The 24,459-nt window shown below is 39.5% G+C and overlaps 1 protein-coding gene across 1 annotated transcript in view; it reads right to left on the reverse strand.

Annotated features, from left to right (window-relative positions):
- Nucleotides 1–24,459, reverse strand: part of cita (citron rho-interacting serine/threonine kinase a) — a 42,451-nt gene that overhangs the window by 4,573 nt on the left and 13,419 nt on the right. The window contains 33 exon segments of the mRNA XM_082532583.1: nucleotides 58–186; nucleotides 341–449; nucleotides 614–706; nucleotides 840–979; nucleotides 1,229–1,364; nucleotides 1,497–1,577; nucleotides 3,888–4,057; nucleotides 4,273–4,377; nucleotides 4,531–4,622; nucleotides 4,721–4,901; nucleotides 5,288–5,425; nucleotides 6,788–6,943; nucleotides 7,180–7,372; nucleotides 7,471–7,578; nucleotides 7,784–7,924; nucleotides 8,075–8,179; nucleotides 8,294–8,429; nucleotides 8,544–8,737; nucleotides 9,669–9,866; nucleotides 12,249–12,302; nucleotides 12,521–12,718; nucleotides 13,709–13,883; nucleotides 15,240–15,349; nucleotides 15,994–16,110; nucleotides 16,409–16,504; nucleotides 17,007–17,132; nucleotides 17,256–17,396; nucleotides 17,743–17,796; nucleotides 17,906–17,959; nucleotides 18,738–18,908; nucleotides 19,548–19,667; nucleotides 20,239–20,382; nucleotides 20,986–21,091. Of these exon segments, the coding sequence (XP_082388709.1) occupies nucleotides 58–186; nucleotides 341–449; nucleotides 614–706; nucleotides 840–979; nucleotides 1,229–1,364; nucleotides 1,497–1,577; nucleotides 3,888–4,057; nucleotides 4,273–4,377; nucleotides 4,531–4,622; nucleotides 4,721–4,901; nucleotides 5,288–5,425; nucleotides 6,788–6,943; nucleotides 7,180–7,372; nucleotides 7,471–7,578; nucleotides 7,784–7,924; nucleotides 8,075–8,179; nucleotides 8,294–8,429; nucleotides 8,544–8,737; nucleotides 9,669–9,866; nucleotides 12,249–12,302; nucleotides 12,521–12,718; nucleotides 13,709–13,883; nucleotides 15,240–15,349; nucleotides 15,994–16,110; nucleotides 16,409–16,504; nucleotides 17,007–17,132; nucleotides 17,256–17,396; nucleotides 17,743–17,796; nucleotides 17,906–17,959; nucleotides 18,738–18,908; nucleotides 19,548–19,667; nucleotides 20,239–20,382; nucleotides 20,986–21,091 (4,271 nt within the window).

The following is a 24,459-nucleotide window of genomic DNA, read 5'->3' on the forward strand; positions in this document are numbered from 1 at the left end:
GGGGGTGTGTATACACATTCAACTGAGAGGGTTTGCCAGCAGAAGTAACTGTCTAACCATGGAAACAGAGCAGGTATTCATCCTTCTGTGGAGCCGTGGTGACCTGGATGATAGAGATGGGGAAGCTGTGGGAGGACGCCGCGAAGACAGCTGACGCTAGCGTCACATCGTTTTTATCCAAGAACTCTGCAGAGAGAAATCATTAGTATCATTCAGCTTGTTCAGGTGTGAATGTTGGAACCCAACAGAGACAGAAACACCCTTGAGTGGACTTTGTTGGAGCACCATCTGGTTGTAAAGAAATAATACTAAAGAAACAATAATGCTGCATTTGACAGACCTTCCAGTACATACTGCTTCATCTCAATCTCATAGAACTTGTTGGTGCCGATAATGATACTGTAGCCAGTGAAGTGAATACAGCTGCAAGGCTCTGATGTCTCAATCTCCTGCAAACACACACACAAAAAAATTTATTTATTTATTTATTTTTTTAAAAACTCATTATTTCTAGAAGAAAAACAGAGCATCTATATTTCCTAGAAAAAAAAAGTCCATTGTTCACAATAAAGGTCTCGTCACTGTAAGCGGTTCACTTTTAATGCTCATTCACCTTTCTGATGCAGAACTTGTTGAGGCCTTGATTATGCCGCAGGATTGTAATCTTATTGGGCATTGCAGCACAAATACAGAGCCCATTATCAATCTGTAAAGAAAGAACAATTCTGCAATCAGGCAGCACACAACACGATGCCATTACTGTGATGTTCAGCTCCTTAACTCAGACCCAATAACAGTCCACAAGGACTCTGCTCCCTGCAAGTTACAACATGACTCACCTTTCCAGAGGAGAAGAGATGGCATCCTTTGACTGTCTCAAAGATGAAGGGGTTGAGGTCAGGCTGAGCTGGGAGATGGGACTGTGACAAAGACTGTTTCACCTTCTTGATCTCTACCAGGCACAGTGCCCTCTCCTCCCCTGAATGACACATCAAACATGCCAAGTGTGAGATGATGCGCATCATCTTCTCTTTACTTCACTTTCGTTCGCTGTTACTTCAAAGCACACATTATGGCTTCTAAAAGATAACCATAATGTGATGTAATGTGTTACAATAAACGCACACTATCCAGAAGCATTATGTTACAGCTGAAACAGTGTACGAGGAAAACATAAATCTGATAATATCATAAAATAACTTCAATATAATGGCCTCCATTAACTGACCAGTGATCATCAGCAGCTTATCAAGCTCCTTCAGGATCTGGATCTGGAAGACGGAGGTCAGGCCCGGGATGTGAGTCAAAGAGTTCTTTATCACATTCAGAGCATACAAACCCTCCTCAGAACCAACCAAGACAATCTGCAAGAAAGGACGAGATCACCAGAGCTTTAAAAAAACAAAAAGAAAGAAAGAAACATCCAGCATGGTGATGTCTAACTAGAAAGCTGACCAATTAGGTTTTTAACTCTGTTTACATGTTTGTTTTTATACCTGGTCAGTGAGAGGCAGAGTGCAGTTGATGTCCAAACGGTCGTCACCCTCCAGCTTCAGCAGAGAATTGCCCAGAAGTTTCTATGGAGAGAGAGAGAGAAAGGGAGAGAATGGAGCAGGGGAAGGAGGCGGATTAAGACTTCCTGCAAATCGGGAGCTTTAGCAAGACAAGCTAACACAGCAGGGATGCCAGCCGGAAAGCTGCCACAAAATAACCACAGCAACATAACATTAAAGATGTGTCATAATTTGGTGTCTAAATGAGCTAACAGTAAAAAATAGTGAGAAAGACAGGGAGAGAAAGAGAGAGCCTTGCAAAGTCTTTCCTGTTGAGACTGAAGCTCACTTGCAATGCTAACAACAGAACAACTACAGAGCAAGAAATACATTTTATGTTGTTTAAAACAGACAAGCACAAATGAGCTATGTCTGACCATTAATAAATGATATTTTTAATTTGAGGACACACTGCCTTTTGTTGACAAATGGTCAGAATAAAACCCTCCAAGTTTATACATTTCATGACTGTAATGGGTTCTGTGGAGAGTGGCTCTTTGTTTCCACTTTATACATTAAAATCAATGATGAAGCACAAGCTCAGCAAATATCACAGTGCCATTTTTCCAGTAATGTTGGCCTTGAGGCTTTATCACTGAACATTAGTGCCTGACCTCAGTAATGTTCTTATGGTTTAGTGGGAAGAAAACTCCTCAACTATCTTAGCGTTAGATCTGCAGTTACATAGCCTTTTCGAAAAAGCTGATACAGTTCAACAACTTACAGCCAGTCTCTAAAACCAGATGAGAGGCTGTGTAAAATACACATAAATGAGAATGGAATGATTTGGAAATCATTTAGACCCTTCATCTAATTTAGAATATTAGAAAGATAACATATCAAAGTATGGAACAGAAATACTGTCTGTGGGGGGGGTTATTTTGAATTTGATGCCAGCAAAAAAGTCTGAAATAGTTGTTGATTGTTAGCAAGAAGGAAAACCCCACACACTCAACAATATTTAAATAATCCAAAACAGCTCAATAACATAAGAATTAATGATAATAATGATGATAATAATAATAATAATAATAATAATAATAATAATAATAAGCAAAACAGGTGAGGAAAAAAATCCCTTTAGATACAGGAAAAAAAAGGTGCTGCATATGGGTTAAAGAACAGAAGGGAGAAAAGCTGCTGGCATTAATTTAAAAAAAAAATATGTTCACAAAAGCAATAACAGAGTCAACGAAAATTTCACAGATTATGCATTTCATATGTTATCTTTGAAGTATTTAAATAAATATGGGGTTAAATGATAAGCAAAGCATTGTCATTGGTCTTATTTACATTTTACACCCTGCACTATCCTTACTGTATGCTGTACATACAGTAAGGATACGATGTAATCAAGCTGCCGCAAGCTGCATGTTCAACTTTCCATATTTAGTAAGTGATACAACTGAAAAACACAGCAATGCAACTTTTTGAGAATACTGAAATACACTTGTGGAACCATTTGACTTCCTACTTCACTTTTAATTTAAGGGTCATTTTGCAGAGAACATGGAAGAAAATATTTCTTCAGTTTCTTCTAAAACTGCAAGAAACACAGAAGCGCCAACAGCCTATAGCTGCACACTGACGTTAAATTGCTCAAGGTCTGTTTGTGTGACGTCATATTTCTGAGAAGGGGGGCTTAAGCAGTGCATGGGCTTTGCAGAATCATGCATGACATAGCATAGGACACCAAATAAATGGTGCACAGCAGTCTATTCACATCCATGCACTACATATGTTTCTGTGTGAATACACACACCATATTCAGGAACTGATTCAAGGACTGTACTTATAGTGCATCAGTGTCATATGTATGTACAGCTACTGCATGCTCAGTCGATCGGTCGACTGAAGCTCAAGCATTCGTGCAGCTACTTACTGTACCTGAACCAGAGGGGACAGGTTCTTCTGTCTTTTAGAAACACCTGCCTATAATATGATTCACACAACCGAGTTGAATGGAGATACACACACACACACACACAGTATAGTTATATAAAGAAAAAAGACAATGACAACAAATAAACACAAGACGTGGATGTTGAGAACATGCAGAGAGAGAAAGAAGAGGGAGGGGGAGAAGAAGAAGTGAAGGCACTGGCTGATGTTTAATGGAGGTACTCAATATTTTACCCAATTTTCACACAAAATGACACAACCAGCTTTGTATTAATTTGCTCATTCATATGGGCCTAACAACAAAGCTTGTGCTGTGTAAAGGAGGCAATGGCTTTTTGCAACACCCCAAATACAGTAAGCCTAAATTATGAACGCTATCAAGCCTGACACAAGGACATTCATAGGTATGTAATATGCAGGCATGATACTTACAGCATCAGAATCCACTTTCTCTCTAGATCCACGACTACCACCCACAACAGACTCCAGTACTGCCACCCAGCGCTGCTTGTCAGGAAAGCTAGGAGCCATGAAGTAGAGGGACTGGCCAGGCCAACATGTGGTGTGCGGATGCGATTCCAGCTTCAACACATACGGGATGTCTACGCACAAACATAAAAAAAATGCATCAGTTTGTTCCTCTGCTAGCAGCTTAATTTCACAGCTGAGCAGAAGCATCAACATTTTTGCTGTATTTTGTGTTTAAACATTTTAGACAGGAGAGGTAAATCCAAATCAAAATTTGGAGAGAGGATGATACACTTAATATCCTACAACAGATTGAGTACACTGGGATTAACTAGTATTGATCCAGTACCAGACTTGGCAGTGTTGATGAGCTCAGAGGCTCCAACAGCTCCATGGACAGTCACCTCTCCATCAGGCAGACAGAGCTCAAACTCTTCCTCAGCCTTTACAGAGTCTACAAAGAAGGGAAGAGAAAAACAGAGGATTCTCCAATTTGACCTACATGGTAACATTCACTATACAGTTGAATTATGAGCAAAAACAAAGACAGAATCAGTCATCTTGAAAAATAATAAAATAAATAAAAAGAATTTAATGAAGTACTGACCTTCTCTGGGCTCAGTATCATAGATGGACACTTTGGTTCCATCAAGAACCACATATTTCCTCTCCCAGCCTTGTTGCCCACGCTTGCCATTTCTAAAGGAGTAAATATACAAATAGGCAAACTATATTCAATGCAGTGTACATAACATACTGCATACATTCAGGATGGCAGTAAGGACTTAAATAGTTACCTAGGCTGCTTCATCCATCCTTCCAAGCGAACATGCCCACTGGCTTCTTTAACCTGCAGTGCAGGTGAGTTTGCCTTTTCTCGGCACAGGGCTTCTGAAAAGTGAGTGGCATACTCAGCTGGCAGACCACAGGTGGCCGGAAGACACGGCGAGCATTTGGGATGGCAAATAGTGTGGCACTCTACAATGAGACAAAGAGAAGGATGAAAAATCTGATTGGATTTAGTGAAAAGTTCTTTACCATGCTGAATCTTGTCAATAAAGAAGGCAAGAATACAGAATGGTAGGGATCATCACATAAAAAAATATCCAAATTCTATCTATCAACATTTCATTTGTACAGCTGTACATATAAAACATGGAAGGGTACTGTTCTAAAATGCTGATTTGGGAACACATCCAACTTATTTTCTAAGACTCACAACACTTGGAAGGCAAGACTGATTCCACCATGTGATGGCGATGCTATAATAACTATTTCCAGTATTTTTGTTAAAGCTGGCCAGTAATGTATCTTCTGAAATATTTTCACATTCAGTCTGCCCAGCTACAGCACAGGATACAGACCTAGACAAGTGGCAGCTTGCCGTCCAAAATGCACAGTGTCCAGGCAGACGGCACACTTGGCAGCCCTCATGTTGAGGCCCACGGTGAAACGATGAGGGATGTTGTGATGCATTCTTTCTTTCACACGATGACCAAACTCTATAAAGCAGTACAAGTAGGCAGTGTAAGGAGTTAGTGAAAATAGGCATAGTCACTTACAGTCTTAATTACTTAAGAGTCAGCAACAGTTAAATGAGATCCAGCTCTTTAAAGCAGTATGAGGCAATCCAAATAATGATTTTTTTCAATGCAGATATTGCATATAAATGAAAGCTCAAGTACCAAAGTAGTTGACTGGAATCAGATTGTGCATGCCAGTGTGCATGGGATGTATTAAAATGTTTCCAGGTGAAAAGGTACCTATCCTACCATATGCTATCTAAATCATGACTCCAGAAATGAGGGGGGGGGGGACTTGACTCCTAAAAAAGCCTTTGGTCAAGCTACAGTTAGCCAGTGGACAAGAAGACAGATGTATAATACAGCAATGAGCATGTGGGTGCACAATTTACCACGAGCAGCAGATGAGCACATGTGTGAAGAGACACTGTAGTGGCTGCTAACTTACTTTCAAACGTGACCCTCCTCTTTTCTGTGAGGAGCAACAGGAAAAAGAAAGAAAGGAGAGGAATCTAACAATAGCTAAGTGAAACCAAAAGAACATGGACAGTAAGGAGCTTGAAACACAAAGCAAGTCCAACTTAACCACTCTTATGGATTTGGGCAAATCATTGTTTTAGGCCGGTCTGTAAATACAGACTAAAATAGGGTATAGCAACATTCCCTAAGTACTCCCTAAGCACCTTCTGTATCATAAAAATCACTGTATTAATGGACTCATCAATAATTTGGAAAATACAAATATAGTTATTTCAGGTTTTTCCTAAAGAAGTTTATTAGGAGACTGTTTCTTTATACCTTTGGATGTGATCTATTGAGCAAGCTACACAGCTATGACAGAGTATTCAGCAAATGTTCAGTTTCCATGGTGATCAACAGCATAAAAAGATATAATTTTGCTTTGTGATGGTGGAAACCCTGGACTAAAACCAATGATACCTGCCCAATCCACTGTTGCTTTGCTTTGTGAGACAGACACGAGCAGGATTACAAAGTCAGCTGGATAAATGTCGTGAATGAAACCTAAAACAATGATTTTTGTTGCTTTGTGTCAGCCCATGTTCCTGTTTGGAGCGAGTTCTAGTCTTAACATGTTCTGAGAACAGTTATCCAACTTTATTTCACTTCATAATCCTGCTTTGTGAAACTGGTCACACATTTAAAAAACAAAACAAAACACAACGTAAACAAGACAAGTGATTGGGGAGTCCATTTATTAGCATAAGGTGGAATGCTCCTGTAAGAAAACTGTACAGCCTCAATTTGGGAATCTGAGGTTCAAATTTGGCTGCATTTAGATGAGCTGTATATTTGTTTATGGTCTGTGTGTGAATGACTAACCTTCAGGTGTAGATGTCTCCTTGCAGCGGGTGGAGGGGTTAAGCAGGCTGCTGGGGTTGGGCTGATGTTCTGGGGATTTGACAATGGCTGACATGAGGATTTGATGTCGAGCCTGGGCTGGTGTGGAAGGGGCTACATGGTCCTTGAAATGAGCCGCTTTGGGAGTTTGGGAGGAAAAGGAATTATAAGAACACTGTTTGCAAAGACTGAAGGGCTTACTAGAGGGTAGATGTATTTATTTGAACTTTTGTCCTTTTCTGGGATGATCACAATCCAGTGTTGTCTACATAAAATATTCTGACAGATTTTTAGTCTTGCTACATGGCACTTCAGTAATCACCACACAAACAAAAACTATAAAGACTAAAAACACTCAAGATTTCCGTCCTTACCCTCTTCTCTGAGGGACCGCAGCTCTATCCTCATCTTCTGCAGAGCCTCCTCCAGCTCTGCACACCTTGAGCGCTCCTTCTCCAAAGCTAGTTTCATGTCACTGTACTGCAATGGAACTGCTGGCTGGGCCTGTGGAGCTAATGCCCCATTAGTTGTGGTGCCTACATCTTCCCGCCGCCGCCCAAATATACCCTGCTCAGAGAGGAAACAGTACTCAGTTGGCTTTACCTTGAAGCTGATTATTAATGTAACATGGTTTGTACATAGATTTTGTAAATATTTTCCCACACCTTCTTTTTTTTAGTGGGTTGGTCCATTTTGGCCTGGAGGAAGTCAATGAGTTTAGTCTGCTGGGAGATTGTCCCCTCCATCTTCACCTTCTCATGGGAATATACCGCCTGTAGGCAGGAAAACAAAAGCTCAGAGAAGGAAATACTTCTGAAGACAGCTATGAGAAGAATTTCCACTGGGATTGCATGACTTAAGATTACTTTATCCTTCTTATGCACCGGTATCAGTGGCACTATTTTAATATCCAGCTGGGACTCCTCCTCCCCAGAGACCACAGTATTTTATCTTACTGCAGAGGTTTGCACTGAGCACCTGTATATTCTCCAGCTGGTACTCCAGATCGGTCCTCTCTGTCTTGAGCATGTCGGTTTGGTCCAGAGCATCCTGCAGGCCCTGGGTCAAACGGAAAATGTGGCTCTTCTGGAGGTCCATCTGCTGCTGCAGTTTTGCTTGCTGCATGAACACCAGCACACAAATCTTTTTGGTACAGTTTGCTAACAGCAGCAATAGAGCAATAGTTACAATAAGTAACAACAAGAAACCCAAGTTTCTTAAATATATGTGTAGAAATATCATGCAGGTTAATTGACTTTCACTTCCTACCTCTTCCATCAGCCTTTGTTTCAGTTCTCTCTCAGTCTCCAGCTTCTGCTGTAAGCTACGGGCATTCATCTCCAGCATGGCATGTTTCTTCTCCAGATCATTGAGCTGTGAGAACATGTGAGTGCCTGTTAACCTCTAATTCATCCCAGCTACAAGTCAAACCATATTTTTGAAAGATTGAAGCTGGGGTTAAAGTTAGTTCATGGATAACAGACTCACAGTATCAGATAGACTTTCAGCCTTTAGTCTTTGCTCCTTCAAAGCCTGTTGTAAGGCCAAGATCTCAGCCTTATGCTCTTTGACTGCCAGCTCTACTGCCTGGCGAGACTCAGTGCTGCGCTGGTCTGCACGCAGCCTTTGAACACAACAATAAAGTGTTATGACTGTAATAAACTAATTTATAAATAGAAATGACATACAATGACCACTTTCTATGTAATAAGCGCAAGTATAAATTTAAGAATGTCACCTATTCTGCTTCTCATTGTCCAGCAGTCTTTGCATGTCCCTGGAGCGTCTCTCAGCTTGGCTTTTTTCATCTTCCAGAGCTGCTCTCCAAGCCTCCCACTGCCTCTCCTTCTCCAGCAACTCATCGTTTAGGGACTCCAGCTCCACCACCTGCTCCTCCAACATGCTGCATGTGGTCTTCAGTGTCTCAATGTTCTGAGAGCATAAATGAAATAACAGACTGAAGAGAACATCTTTCTCAGCGTTTGGCAATACCACGTGATTGTTGTCTCTATTCAATGATCTATGATGCATCATAATAGGTTCTCTGGCCTTGAATATTTCAGACAAAAAATACAAATAAATTGTGTTTTAAAAAAAGTAAATTAAATTCAAAAAGGATTATAAATTGTTGCTTTTTTAATCTGCTGGCAATATTTGAGCAATTAATAATGAATCTTTCTACTCCATCTACTAACCTGTGGTAAGCATCTAATCTTTTAATTTAGGTTTAGACTGTTTCAGAGATACACTCCTTCCTATTCAGCTGCTGGTATGAGATGGTCTCAGCACCGTGAGTGAATGGCACGAAGCTGACAGAAGACACTGACTGCATGCATTTAGTTATCAGAAGGACATTTAGCTTAAACACCCCATACAGCACTAGACAGCAGCAAAAACCATCCATGACATGTAGCAAAAGTGCTAACTTCATTAATTACTTCTAATAAAACCTGGTGACGAGATTGAACAGCAAATTACACTGTGTGCACCGGTTCAAACAGCTGAGCCACACAGAGGCACAGTTTATAAGCTAGTTTAATATTGTCTGATCTGTTTACCAGTGCTGCGTTGTAATGTTTATGGAAGTGTTCCCATAAATACTAGTATATAACCCCTCTAGTTATTAAAACAAGTAGAAAAATAGAATTGCCTTGTGCAGAAAACTCTGATCTAATATATTAAGTGTTACTTGGTATGTGTCACTGTCAAATCTCACCTGTAAGTTCATAAAACAGGCTCATTCAATAAGTGTTGTGGCAATGTCTCACTGAAGCAAGGCACATTACCATGAAAATGATTTACATCTGAATGACACTCAACACACTGAGAAGCCAGCAATTTGTCTGGAAACGGTTTTTGTTACCTGTTTCTGGTTGTTGAGGTGCATCTCACGGTCAGCCACCTCCCTCCTCAGGCGGTCCACTTCCTGGCTGAGCTGCAGCCGATCCTCTCTCTCATCTGATGCCTCATCAAGCTGTTTGGACAGGTAGAAGTTCTGGCGATTCAACTCGGCGTTCTCCTGACTAAGCTGTGTCAGCTGTTCCTCTAGGTCAGTGATCACCTGAGGAGGCACAAACAGGTAAAGGTTTACACGTGCAAACAAGAACACATTTTAAGGCTTTATGCACAAAACTGGCTGTGTTGTAATAATTCTAACTCCAATTTTTTTCATTTCATGATGTTCAAAATGTTTTCAATTGGTGAAGTTTAGAACTCGACTCTGTAATATGTGCAGTATGCAGTTTAGCATCGTCTTGCTGAAATATGCAAGCCCTTCCCTGGAAAAGATATTGACTGGATAGGAGCATATATATTTTCTAAAACCTGTATACACCTGTCAGTACTGAAGGTGTCTTTCTAGATGTGCATGGTGCCAATTCTACAAGCACTGATGCACTCTCATTCCATTAGAGCTGCAGCCTTTTGAACTGAGCGCTGGTAACAAGCCAGATGGTTCCTCTCCTCTTTAGTCAAAAGGACATGAAGTCCATGTTTCCCAAAAAGAATTTTACATTTTGATTTATCTGACCACAGAACAGCTTTCCACTTAACCTCAGTGCATTTTAAAAGAACTTTGGCCCAGAGAAGACGTCAGCGTTTCTGGATCATGTGCATATATGACGTCTTTGCGTTACAGAGCTTTAACCTGCATTTGTGGATGGCACGGTGAACTGTGATCATAGACAGTGATTTATAGAAATGTTCCCGAGTCCATGAAGAGATTTCTGGGAGGGAATTGTATCTGTTGCTAATGCAGTGCTACCTCATGGCACAAAGATTACAGGCATCGAATTTTTATCTTCAGTCTTGTCTCTTGCACACAGAAATTTCTCCAGATTCTCAGAACATTTTGATGATATTATGCACCATAGATGACAAGATATTCATAGTTCAATACTAATTAAGATTCTTATATTATATTATTTGTAGGTGCGAGTTTTGGCAAATTGGTGAATCTCTGTCCATCTTCTGAAAAACTCTGCTTCTCTTGCTACCCAATCTGCTGCCACTTAATTAACTGATTTAGTTTCAAAACATCCCTCAAATATTTCATGACAGAGTAAAATGTTACAGTTTAAAGATTTAAAGTTTTCTATATTCTGTTAGGAATAAAATAGAAAATTTATGAGATTTCCAAATCTTTGCATTCTGTTTTTAATTTATATCATCACAACTTCTTTGGAAGTGGGATTGTAATAGCACAGCTGTAGTGAGTATAATTTACAGGTGTAATGAGTACAGTGACAGCAAGTCATTTCCAGTCAGAGAAATAGGAAACATGTTTTTGGCACATATGAACCACAAAACTGTTGTTTCACTTTAAATGTAACATAATAAGAATTTGTTTCTATTTTAACTCCATGACAAATAGTGGTGCAACGGATCAAAAATCTCATGGTTAGGAGATTTTAAGTCACGGATCGGATCAATTTTCGGATCAGCAAAAAAGAAAAAAGACAAAAATTTAACATGTGATGCCTAATAAGTAACACATTTACTTATCGCACTCCGCTGTGATATAATGAGCTGTCACGGTCACGTAGCTTTCCGTTGCCCTGGAGGTCCACCCATTTGTAGTAGTTAGGGCAACAGAAGGTGCCTGGGACAGTTCAGCCATAACTTTAAACTTTTGCTGCTCATACATGCTTGGAACGATCTTGCCACTAAAGTGGACGCGCAACGGGATATCATAGCATGGCTCAAGCACGTTTATCAGTTTAAACCCCTTGTTTTGCACAACGGAATACGGCCTCCCGTCTGCAGCTAAACACCCCAATAGCTTTTGTAATAGCTTTAGCCCGGTCGGATTGGGCAGCAAAGGGCTGCTTAAATACCGCAAACTCCTCTGCTCCTCCACTTGGACCACTAGCGCTGGCCATAACTATGCTTGTCAGACCCACCACGCGCACCATACACATACTTTTTTTTTTTTCTTTTTTCTCTCTTTTCTTCTGTGGATAGGGATCGGTTCGGATTACGGATCAACCATGATCCGTTGCACCACTAATGACAAATAAGATAATTTGTTGAAGACGATAGATGGACATGTTCATCTTACATTTACAGTACATTTTTAAAAAGAACTGCACAAATTGGAAGCTACCTAACAGTTGAATTAAAGTGGTCTCAGCACTACTCAGAGGTAACTGAAGTAATGTGTTAGCTGCGCATCAAAAAGATTTTTGTCTTTGTGACAACTGTAATGGCACCTTTTATAAAAAATAAAACAAAAACAATTCACCAGTAAAATGCTAACAGAGTGCTCTGCACAGCAAGCTGCATTTTGCTGCCAAAGATTGATTCAGTAGACTACATTGTTACATTAGAACAATCTTTTGCAGCTACACATGAATCACTATATATTCAAGGGTCTTGTGAAACCTTTGAAGAATTTTATCTCCTGCTGCTGAAAGTACAGACAAAAGGCTGTGGAATCACTTACTGAACAACTGTCTCTTAAGGCATCAAACTTCCGCTGAATATCGTCTCTGTGGTTCTGGAAGAAGAGCAAATGAAAAGAAAAAATACAAGCAAATCTGAGTATGCATAATGTGTAATCGTAAAGAATGCCATTCATACTAACAGCACTATAAAAAAAAGTTATTATTGTATTAATAATACAGGCTTATATCCATATATAGGAAATGGTGAATACCACCATTACTTTGGGTGACTGTGATTGCATACATGTGTGCTTCCTCTTGCTCGTCTTACCCTGAGGGCCGTGATCTCCTCCTCAGCCTCAGCAGTTGTCTCTTCCAGCTCAGTCTTAGCTTGCTGCAGCTGACTCTCTAATGCAAGACGTGCAGCCTGTAGGCTGCTGATTTGGGACTCACGCTCCTGGAGGGACAGGGTCAACTCTGACACCTGCCTCTTAATCTCCAGTTTCTCCTCTTCATGTTCTAGGCCCATCTACAACACAGAGAGGGTTAGTGTGAATACTGCGTTGATATTGAACAAATCGAACCTTTAACACTTTGTATTTGAATATCATTTTCAGCATAACTTTAACCTTAATCACATTGTTAGGAAAGCAGAGTGCTACTAATGAAAGACTGCTGGAATGAATATGCACTTTTAGTTAATCTCAGGTTCTGCACTTCTTACTGGCAAATACAGAAATTCAGTCTGCTGAAAAATACACAAGGGTTCATTTAGCTGTTTCATAAGTGTTTGACAGATGGAACGCCCGATCACAACTGAAGTACATATTTGTGTGTGTGAGGACAGTGTGTATGTGTTTAAGCGAGGGTGCAGAGAGGCCAGCAATTAGTGCCAATCTGTGTATCATGTCTCAGTAGCGAAGACCGTGTGGAGGTAGAATATGACATCCAGTCAGCAGGCTGTCGACCAGGAGCGTCGACAGACAAGCACACTGGGGGGTGAGAGCGTTCAGAAGAAAGGGGGCATTGTGTTCCTCAAAATTAAGCCGGGACTTCTTTTTATTGAGCAGATTTGCAATGGGTTCATAAAGACATCATGAAATTGAGGGGTGCGCTTCTCAGTGACTGAAAACATTACATACATACGAGTATAACTTGAGTTTAATGCTTGCAAGCAATTATCAGTCATCCAGTTTGAGGGTAAAATGTTGACTGTCCATGCCAGAACTTCTGGTCCTGCTACATTTTCTTATGGTTTAGGATTTTATCAGTTGTTAGCTAATAAACAGCACTGCTCCAGAGATAATACAGGAAGAGAACTGCAATTTTGTAAAGAGTGCCATTACAGATCTGTTTTTAATTAGCTGTTTATCTGAAAAGCATCTGAGCTCGCTTGCTGATCAGCTGCCCTAATCCCTTTTGTGGATAGTAAGGCTACACTGTGTGTCGGCTAAAGTGAATTAGTTAATCTTGAGCTTGAACAGATTTTGTACTGTCTCTCGGCCTCCTGTTGCCTCACCTCCCGCAGCCTGCTCTCCAGCTCCAGCAGCCGGGTTCTCTTGGTTTGCTCCTGTTGACTCATCTTCTCCAGATGTTCCTCTAGTTTGGCATTTTGGGCCTCAAGCTTGCCTGCCTGAGACTCCAAATAAAACTTTTGCTGTCGAAGCTCTGAGATCATTTCTTCCTGGGCTTTCCTGACAAAAATACAAACAAATGCCAATTATATCTCCTGTTTTGAATTTATATTCGTAAAACAAAAGTTGGAGCTTAATGTGTAAACAATTTAATTGCACTAATACAAAATGAACAGTGCAGCAATTTAAAACATCGGTACCTGCCATTAGACTAATTATTATCTTAAAAATCAATATTAGACAGAAATTTAGAGTCTGTGCATCTCTAATTGTATTAAACAAGCGTGATACGATATAAAATATAAAGAAAAGCACAATGCAATCATTTTCATTCTATTAAATGTGCAAATTAATTTCACATTATTTACATTAATTGCATTTTATTTTCAAATTTGAAATTAATGTGAATAATGTAAACCTGATATTTCCTTGAAAACACTACAAAGCCGAGTTATCAAATGTTGAACCTGAGAAGCATATTTAATAATATAATAAGCATATTTTCCCCCCGTGCTGCAACAACACAGTGCAGGAAAATATTCCATTCGCGCTGCAGGCAAAAGCGCAGGCAGGCCAGAGTTTTATAATTTTATGGCAGAGCTATGCTGCAGTAATGCACACAAAATGTAGTTTGCCATGTTCTTGCTGAAGTTAGCAAGGCCTTCCCTTAAAAAGATGTAATCTGGCATTGTATGTTGCTCCAAAACTTTATCTTTCCTCTTAAGTAGAATAAAGCGTGCATGGTTATTATTCTTGCCATTTTACACCCAAAAGCAGTGCTTCTTGTTTATATGCATTTACTTTTCCAAACAAATGGTAAAGTTGTAATGTGCATTCATGGATTAAAAAGCTTATTTGAAGTCCTCCTTAGCTTAGTTTCACAACTATAATGTTTATTTCAGTGTTGATGCCTGCATAGAGAAATTCCTCAGGATTATCTAAAAATATTATGTATTGTAGATGACATTATATTGAGAATTGCTGATTAATTTGCTCTTTCTGTTCACTTTTTACCTTCTAAAGACTCTGGCATTGCTTGTATTGTACTTAGTTATTACCTACTGCTACTTAATATCAGTATGTTATTTGAAATATGTAACTGGTATATAATTGAAACTAAGAAAATATTTTAGCGTTTAAAGTCATCTTTGTACCATTTTGAATTAAATAGCATTCAAATGGTTAGTAAGCTGTTGAATTCTGTTTTTGTAGAGCAGACTAACTTCTTTGGTAATAGGTTTGTATATTCTATTAAGACTACATGAAAAATGCATTTCCTGTACTTAATCTTAAAGATGACACTGTATACACACAGCGGGGACAGATCAGCCATGTTGCACAAAGATGTAAGTGCAGTCAATGTGTGTGGACACACTCATCAAAGCACAGTGTGGGCAGAAGGTCTAGTTAACTCACATATTCTTCTGGGTGTAGATGCTGCTGTTAGCAGCCAGCTTGTTAGCCTCTGACAACTCGGCGATGCGCTGCTCCAGGTTCTTCATCTTTGAATCCATAGCATTAATGGTCTTTGGGAAAGAAGAAAGTGCAAAAACATGCTGTAGATCACATCCCAACACAAGGATATATTCTCCACTGACTGATAACCAGATTCGGGCTAGAATATGGGACATTCACATTTTTTTTAAAGGTAGAAAAACCTTTTACTTCAGAAAAATCCTATTAGAGACTATTAAGGTGTTGCCTGAGTCGTCTACTGTCAATGTCAGATGACTACCTCTAAAAGCTTCTTAACTGCCTCAAGTCTACCATATTAACCAGATTAGAACTTGAGCCCAGCCTTTATAGTGCAACATGAAGGATACTCTAATTTAATCTGTCTTTTTAACCTGTACATTTCAAAACAAAACAAAAAAATCACTACTATAGTACTATAACAAATTATGGTGTAAAACAAAAAATTATATTTGTCTAATCCTTAAAATAAATGCATAAGAGACAGCCTATACCCAATGAGATTAGATTGGGAATGCTTAGTATATGTAAAAGGGAATAAAATACTTTAAGCAGCCGATAAATTGCATATATTGTTTTTCTTTTAATATCACAAAAGTTAAAGTTACCTTTACTCGTTTTAAATATGGCTTTGTGTCAACCTGAGTATAAAATTTACAGCAAATGCCTGAGATGATATGAGGTTTTGTTGCCTTACTGCTTTCTGTTCACTGATGAGTTTACAGTTCTCCCTTGACTCCTCCTCCTGCTGCGCCCTTCTGGCCTCAAGGCTCTCCTTGTCAGCCAGGTCTGCTTTCATCTGGGCCTCAAGAACCTTGATGAGCGAGAACCAGTGAATAAATCCCGTTTTAATTTGACACATTGCTATTTAGATTCCAGCCTCCCATGTGAAGCAGTCATTCAATGATATGGTTGTAAATTTATAACCTGACGTGGAAATATTAATTAGTGTGGTGTCACATCTCACCGTAAGACATGTGACAGCTCTGATTTAATCCAAAGCTACACTTATTTGAAATGTCAGGACTGACTAAAACTGACTGGAGCAAACATATATGCTAATATTTCTTTAAAATATCTACAACAGTCTGAGAAACATTAAGCTGACTCACTTTGATCTTGTCTTCATAAAGCCTTTCCTTTTGAACCAGTTGCGTTTCCATCCTCTGGGCAGTTGACTGGGCATCCCTCAAGTTTTCCTCCAGTTCCTGGACAAATTACAGTTGTAAATGGATAAATCTAACATGATGGCCACAGATAAAAAAACAACAACTACATTTTAACAAAAATAATAATTTATAGGCATATACACACAAATTCTGTATTACATACAAAGAAAAAAAAAATGCTAAAACACAGATGAAGCAGATGAATTAAAAACTAGGCAAAATGCTCTACTGCACCAAAAACATTACAAAAGAAACTTGCATGGAAAAGCTGGAAATCCACAAGTCGACTGCAGTGATGCCTGCTCATGCTGACACTGGTAAAATCATGAATATGTTAAAGCCTATTTATGTACCAATACTGGATGACTAGTAGCCATTTGTGATGGCTCAGCTATCTAAGTGAAGAGTATGTAGTGTGTACATGTATGTTCTCCGATATCTGTTGAGGATAAATGGACAGAGGGCTGGTTGAGTAGGCAGTGGGGTGAAGTTAGGGGTGGAGTGATGGAGAGTATTAGCAAGTCTTATCTGTAGCTCTCACCAGGATCTTTTCAGCCATCTGCTGAATCTGTTGGGATTTGGTCTGAATGTCATCCTTCAGCTTATTTTCCCGACGCTCAACCATCTCCAGCCTTTTTACCTGATTCTCAAGGGTCTTCCTGCCCTCCTGCTTACACAACAAAAACGTAGCAAGGCTAATTACACAGAAAATTGTAGGGTAGTCCAACTGTCAAAAAGGTTATTTAACATAGGACTAGAAAGCATTAGCATTAGCAGGTCAGTCTGGTACCTCCGTCTCCCTAAGACGACGTTTTAAAGTGTCACTAGAGTCGGTTTTGCCTTTCAGGCGCTCCAGATCTCGTTCCAGCCGCTCTTTGGCCTGCCGAACATTCTGCAGCAGCTCTGTGGCTTCTGTGCTCGCTTTCACTGCCTGGGGAAAAATCAGGAGGTCAAAGGTTGTTAGTAGATCCCCAGACAAACATATTGATATGCTTGTGCAATTTCTGCCCACTAGGACAAAGAGAAAACATAACAAACCAAAAAAAAGACAAAAAACAAAAGCAATTCTGCTGAATAAATAAGGAACAACAGCAGAAATGGCTGCACAGCTTCATCCTGGATACATACACATATAATAGTGGTCTTTTTTGTTGTTGTTTTTTCCTTTTTCAGATAAATAGGAAAGATTACAAAATCCAAAGTCTTTAGTAATTTAAATGTAGGTAAAAAAACAAGCAACACAAAACCCAATGAAAGACAGTTGTGAAAAAACCTACCTTGGACAGTTTGTCTTGGAGCTCCTGAATCTTCACCTGCTGCTCAGAGTTTGTCTTAAGGGAATAAAAAACAATTTAGAAAGTGGAAAAAAAAAAAAAATCAAACTTTGGGGTAAATACAGTTCTGTAAGCTCTGTACACATTTTTGAAAAAGGAAGAAAACCTTTTCAAGTTTGGAGAGAAGCTCCTCCACTTCAGCTTTTCCCTGCTCTTTTGCCTAAAAACATTAACAATATGATAAGAATTGAGCATAAATTCATCCTGAAATATTTGATTCACATGAGTAAAAACAGCTTGGATCCAGAAATTACTAATGATGGAAAGAGAATGAATAAAAACCTATTTGATATTTACTGCAATATCCTACAATAAAGTGTATGAGGCCCTTTCTCTGATTTATAGTATGCATATTATCATTCATTTATTCTGCAAGAGGGTAAGGACAGCAGCAGAGAAAGCACTTTTCACACATTTTTTCTTCTGAAGGATCCCTCCCCTGTTTTTAGGTCAGCAGGGAGATGTAATCACTACAGCAGTGCACCCTGGGTCTGCTCTGGGATCTCCTCACAGTCTGCCATGCCCAGATCACTTCCAAAGGGAGGCATTCTGGGCCCTTCCAAACCACACGACTGTACCGATTCAAATGAGACTAATAGTTTTTATCATCAACAAAACTGTCAAATATTAAACTCTTGATATCCAAGTAAAATGCCCCCAAACTAGGAAATGCAGTTCACTTGAATCCAACTGTATTTTATGATCAAAAGCCAAAACAGAAATCATCTTCTCTGTAAAGTGACACAGTCATGTTCATAATTCATGAGTTGTGCAACTTGTAGTTTCATTCCAATCCCTCTTAACAGGTTTGTGCTTTGCTTTTTAGAGCAGATCAAAAATACAAAGCACAAAGTGTTCCTGTTATTTGGTTCAATTTAGATTTAGACATGACATGAACTATAAACATATATGGTGAAAACATATACACATTTACATACCTTCTGGATCCTTTGTTGGTATTCCACAGCTTTTCTTTTGAGCTCCTCACTTGTTTGTCTCGAGTCTCTAAGTTCAGCTTCATAGAGGTCGCTGCGACGTCGGGCAGCGGAGAGATCCTCCTCCAGCTGCCTGATGGTCACCTGCATCTCCTCCAGCTGGGCATGGTACTCCTGACGTTAATAAGCACAGAGTGGTTAACACAATTAATTAAATTAAACATAAAATTTACTGTAAAAGCAACCACATGTTATGCAAGCTAAATAATGACCAGATCCAGCTCCTCAGTTGGGTAGAACGAAAATTCTTTTGTACAGATTTAATTTTCACCTCAGTTCAATTTATAATTTTCAATTAAAATCATGAATTTATATTAAAAAGTGTAAACACTGTGTATCATCTCCCTAATTAAAGGGTCAATGAATCTGTAGATTAATGATCAAGTCGCCACTTTTGTACCTTGCAGTTATGCCATCTGCAGGAATGACCTTTGAGCGCTAAGGACAAGGGAGTCCTTAGAGGGAAAGCCCTCCCTGTGTGACAGGGACACACTGAGAGGAAAAGTAATCTCATCCCTTTTTCAAGGACTGCACTATCAGTTACAACGGTACAAACAACACCGTGTCAAATAATTTCCCCAAAAAACAAAAAACAGTATGCATATGCAGTTTAAAGGCATTTTTCCCCATTTCACTAGACTGTTTTATTATAAATACCATGAAGTGTCCATGAAATAATTCTTCATCTGCCCCACATCATTATCATGATGAGGAGGAGGATTCAGAATCATTTAAATGAGAAAATTTACATACTTGCTCCTTAATTTCTTGCAGCTTGTTGCTCTGTTCGCGTATGTCGTGCAGCAGCTGCATGGCCTTGTCATCCTCTCTAGAGACTTCCACTCGTGCCTCCTCCAAGCTTCGCTTTAGGCTCTGCAAACAAATACGTGTTTCAGACTAACACAAAGTGCACTAAGATTTAGAAAATAAAATAAAATAAGTTAGTTTACAGTATTCTACCCTTCTTTTTTTTTCAACTACTTAAGCTCTAGGCTACTGTCTGACATTTCCAATTGAAAAAAACAACCCACAATTTCATCAGTAAAAGCTGCAAAACTTCAAGTTGTATAACAGACACTTAAACAGGAATTTTTACAGAGTTTTTTTATTACAAGGCTAGAGGGAGTTTCAAAAAAAACTATGGCCAATAGTGCCATCAACATTTCTGCTAAATCAAAACCCAAGTTTGAAAGGAAACACTTTGTTTGTTTAACCTGTTCTAAAAGTTGCCAACTGCAACTCTACCATACTTAGTACAACAGAACTTAAACCCATATAGCATTGTCATGCTTAAGTCATTATTGTATGCCTCAGTGATTGTACTACACTTGCAGTCTTCATGAAATGGTAGATGCATTTTTATAACAGATGGAAAGCCTCCAGGGTAGAAGAGGTTAATTCAATAAAACACAAATGGACATGCTGGTAGTACAGTATGACTCACGCTGCACTCAGTAATGTAGGTGGCAAGGTCTTGCTCCAGGATACTCCGCTGAGTCTCAGAGGCCTTCAGCTCCACATCCTTCTGGTGGAGCACTGACTCCAGGTCAGTCATCTTACGCTGGAACCTGGAGATTTCCTGCTCCATCTGAACACAGCAGTGAAAACATCACTTATTTAAAATCTTCACCTGAAGGTTGATTAACATTGCTGGTTTGTGTCCCAGCTGTCTTCTGCCTGCGTCAGAAGCATAAGGTACTTAAAGTGGCTATTTACTTCACTATAAATAAGGGGTCCATTAGCTGTAAATTATTTTTCTAACAAATGGCCAACCAAGAATGCTTTAAAACGAGTAAGCTGCTATGTTTTTCACACTACAAAATGAACTTGGCTCATAACAGCACCAACAGACGCTTCCTTGATCTGTGTTAGGCCAGTCAGCCAGAATAAACACAAGAAATCTGCTAATAAAATCCAGAATAATGAAGTGATGTTGCTCAAAACAAAGTTTCAAACTATGGAAGTCCAATTTCACAGTTTGTCTAAAAATAAAAAGCCTTCTTTCCAGAATATGTTAATGTTATTTATTTGCTTATCAAAGGAGCATTTTGAGTTTGCCAAAATAACAGAGACAGAAGACAAAATATACTGTGGATTTACTAAATTACGTTAAAGCTGAAAGCTTTGTTAACAAAGGTTTGTAAAAAAACAAAACAAAGAATGAGAGCCAAAACAGGCTGTAAATGCTCACCTTGTGACATTTGTCTTGAGTTTCTTGTAATTCTTTGCTTTTAAGGTGCAGTTTCTTTTCCATTGAGTTGGTCTTAGCAGGAGAGTTGAGGCCTGCAGACACTGACCTGGGGCAACAACATTTACAGAAATTCTTGAAACATTAATATTTCAACAATCAAACTGGCGCACATAATTTGAAATGTGCATTGCAATAATTTTTATTTAAACACAGAGACATATCCACTCTAACTAGGGGCAATGTTTTCTCTCTGGCGAGCGAGTTCCTGTCAACCTCTTTATAATCAACAGACCAGAGAGCACAAAATGCTTCGAAAATCTTCCTTTTGTGCAACAAACTATGACAAAAAAAAAAAAAAAAAAAAAAAATTAATTAAAAATGCAACCAATGATTCGAATAATCAGTCAGACTAATGAACAAGAATGGGACTCGGCTGGCAGTCTTATATTGCCACATAAGGACACAACACATAACAGCAAGGCCTACAGTCATTGTATCTGTAATGAAGTCGGTCAAAACGCAGACACAACACCCACACTTCATAAACGAGTAACAGAAACCAGGAGCATAAAAGCTGACTCAACCTTCCCTTTGGAGTTGGCGAATGAAGAATATCTAGTAATGACAATTATTCTTTTGACAACAGAACAGCTGAGCAATTTTTATGCAGAGCAATATATAATATATAATATATATATAATATACATACATATACATATACAGTGGGGCAAAAAAGTATTTAGTCAGCCACCGATTGTGCAAGTTCCCCCACCTAAAATGATGACAGAGGTCAGTAATTTGCACCAGAGGTACACTTCAACTGTGAGAGACAGAATGTGAAAAAAAAAAAAAAATCCATGAATCCACATGGTAGGATTTGTAAAGAATTTATTCGTAAATCAGGGTGGAAAATAAGTATTTGGTCAATAACAAAAATACAACTCAATACTTTGTAACATAACCTTTGTTGGCAATAACAGAGGTCAAACGTTTACTATAGGTCTTTACCAGGTTTGCACACACAGTAGCTGGTATTTTGGCCCATTCCTCCATGCAGATCTTCTCGAGAGCAGTGATGTTTTGGGGCTGTCGCCGAGCAACACGGACTTTCAACTCCCGCCACAGATTTTCTATGGGGTTGAGGTCTGGAGACTGGCTAGGCCACTCCAGGACTTTCAAATGCTTCTTACGGAGCCACTCCTTTGTTGCCCAGGCGGTGTGTTTTGGATCATTGTCATGTTGGAAGACCCAGCCTCGTTTCATCTTCAAAGTTCTCACTGATGGAAGGAGGTTTTGGCTCAAAATCTCACGATACATGGCCCCATTCATTCTGTCCTTAACACGGATCAGTCGTCCTGTCCCCTTGGCAGAAAAACAGCCCCATAGCATGATGTTTCCACCCCCATGCTTCACAGTAGGTATGGTGTTCTTGGGATGCAACTCAGTATTCTTCTTCCTCCAAACACGACGAGTTGAGTTTATACCAAAAAGTTCTACTTTGGTTTCATCTGACCACATGACATTCTCCCAATCCTCTGCTGTATCATCCATGTGCTCTCTGGCAAACTTCAGACGGGCCTGGACATGCACTGGCTTCAGCAGCGGAACACGTCTGGCACTGCGGGATGTGATTCCCTGCCGTTGTAGTGTGTTACTGATGGTGACCTTTGTTACTTTGGTCCCAGCTTTCTGCAGGTCATTCACCAGGTCCCCCCGTGTGGTTCTGGGATCTTTGCTCACCGTTCTCATGATCATTTTGACCCCACGGGATGAGATCTTGCGTGGAGCCCCAGATCGAGGGAGATTATCAGTGGTCTTGTATGTCTTCCATTTTCTGATGATTGCTCCCACAGTTGATTTTTTCACACCAAGCTGCTTGCCTATTGTAGATTCACTCTTCCCAGTCTGGTGCAGGTCTACAATACTTTTCCTGGTGTCCTTCGAAAGCTCTTTGGTCTTGGCCATGGCGGAGTTTGGAGTCTGACTGTTTGAGGCTGTGGACAGGTGTCTTTTATACAGATGATGAGTTCAAACAGGTGCCATTCATACAGGTAACGAGTGGGGGACAGAAAAGCTTCTTACAGAAGACGTTACAGGTCTGTGAGAGCCAGAGATTTTCCTTGTTTGAGGTGACCAAATACTTATTTTCCACCCTGATTTACGAATAAATTCTTTACAAATCCTACCATGTGAATTCATGGATTTTTTTTTCACATTCTGTCTCTCACAGTTGAAGTGTACCTCTGGTGCAAATTACTGACCTCTGTCATCATTTTAAGTGGGGGAAGTTGCACAATCGGTGGCTGACTAAATACTTTTTTGCCCCACTGTGTGTGTGTGTGTGTGTGTGTGTGTGTGTGTGTGTGTGTGTGTGTGTGTGTGTGTGTGTGTATATATATATATATATTTTTTTTTTTTTTCCTCTTCTTCTTTCTGCTGCAGTATGATTAGGACAAAACAGACGGCATGAACAAAATGGACCTGCAGACCCGGGAATGTTTGCCGTTAGCCTGACAAAATAATTTGACAGGAGAATTTGGGATATGCTGTTGCGTGGGGCTGGTCTCCAGAAGACTCAGTGTGAGTACAATACACTCTTTTTTTGTTGTTATTTGTATAAGGTAATGTTCCATTTTGTTTCCATTCTCTGCAGCAATCGAGAGCACTAAGTGAATTTTTCCCATTTTGCTGACCAGAGACAAGGCAACTATGAATAGAGGTCCTCTAAATAAATGAATGAATCTGTATGAATGAGTTCACAAACACTGCAGAAGGATCTTTAATAAAGTTGACTCAGACTGAGTCACAGTGTTAAAAATAATCAGAAAAGCAAGCACTGCTCCCTTTGCCTCTCTGCACCGAGAAGCATCCCCCTGAAACACACACACACACACCATATATACAATATACAGAAAAGTGTGTACACACACACACACACACACACACACACACACACACACACACACTGTACTGCTGAAACAAAAACAGCAACACCCTAGGCAGTTGTTTTTCACAGGCCTCTAGATTAAACAGAAGCATTTCAGCCAGATGCCAATTAAAAATTGATGTTAGACATCAAAATTCAGGTGGAGATGGGGGTGGGGTGGGGTGGGTTTTTGTACAGATAATGTGGCCATTTAAGAAATTAGCTGGAGATTTTTGCTTGAGTTCAGGAAGCATAGGTAATACTTTAATAACGCTAAACATAATGTGGCCATGAAGAATTTAAGTATTTAAAAGAGAGAAAATGTTAGACCACTCTTTCCACTGAGGAATGGGAGAGCTGTCATGTTTTTGAACTGTGGAGGAAAAAGAAATGAGTAACCAGTGCAAACTGCATTATTGAAGAGACTCAGAAAGACAATGACACAAAGAAAGTTAAAAGGCTTAGCAGCACTCATCAGGTACGCAAAAGGATGGATAACAGTCATGTACACTGAAGGAAGAAACAAACACACGTAATACTAACAAGCA

Source organism: Aulonocara stuartgranti, assembly GCF_965226115.1.
Source record: "Aulonocara stuartgranti genome assembly, chromosome: 5".
Lineage (NCBI taxonomy): Eukaryota > Metazoa > Chordata > Actinopteri > Cichliformes > Cichlidae > Aulonocara > Aulonocara stuartgranti.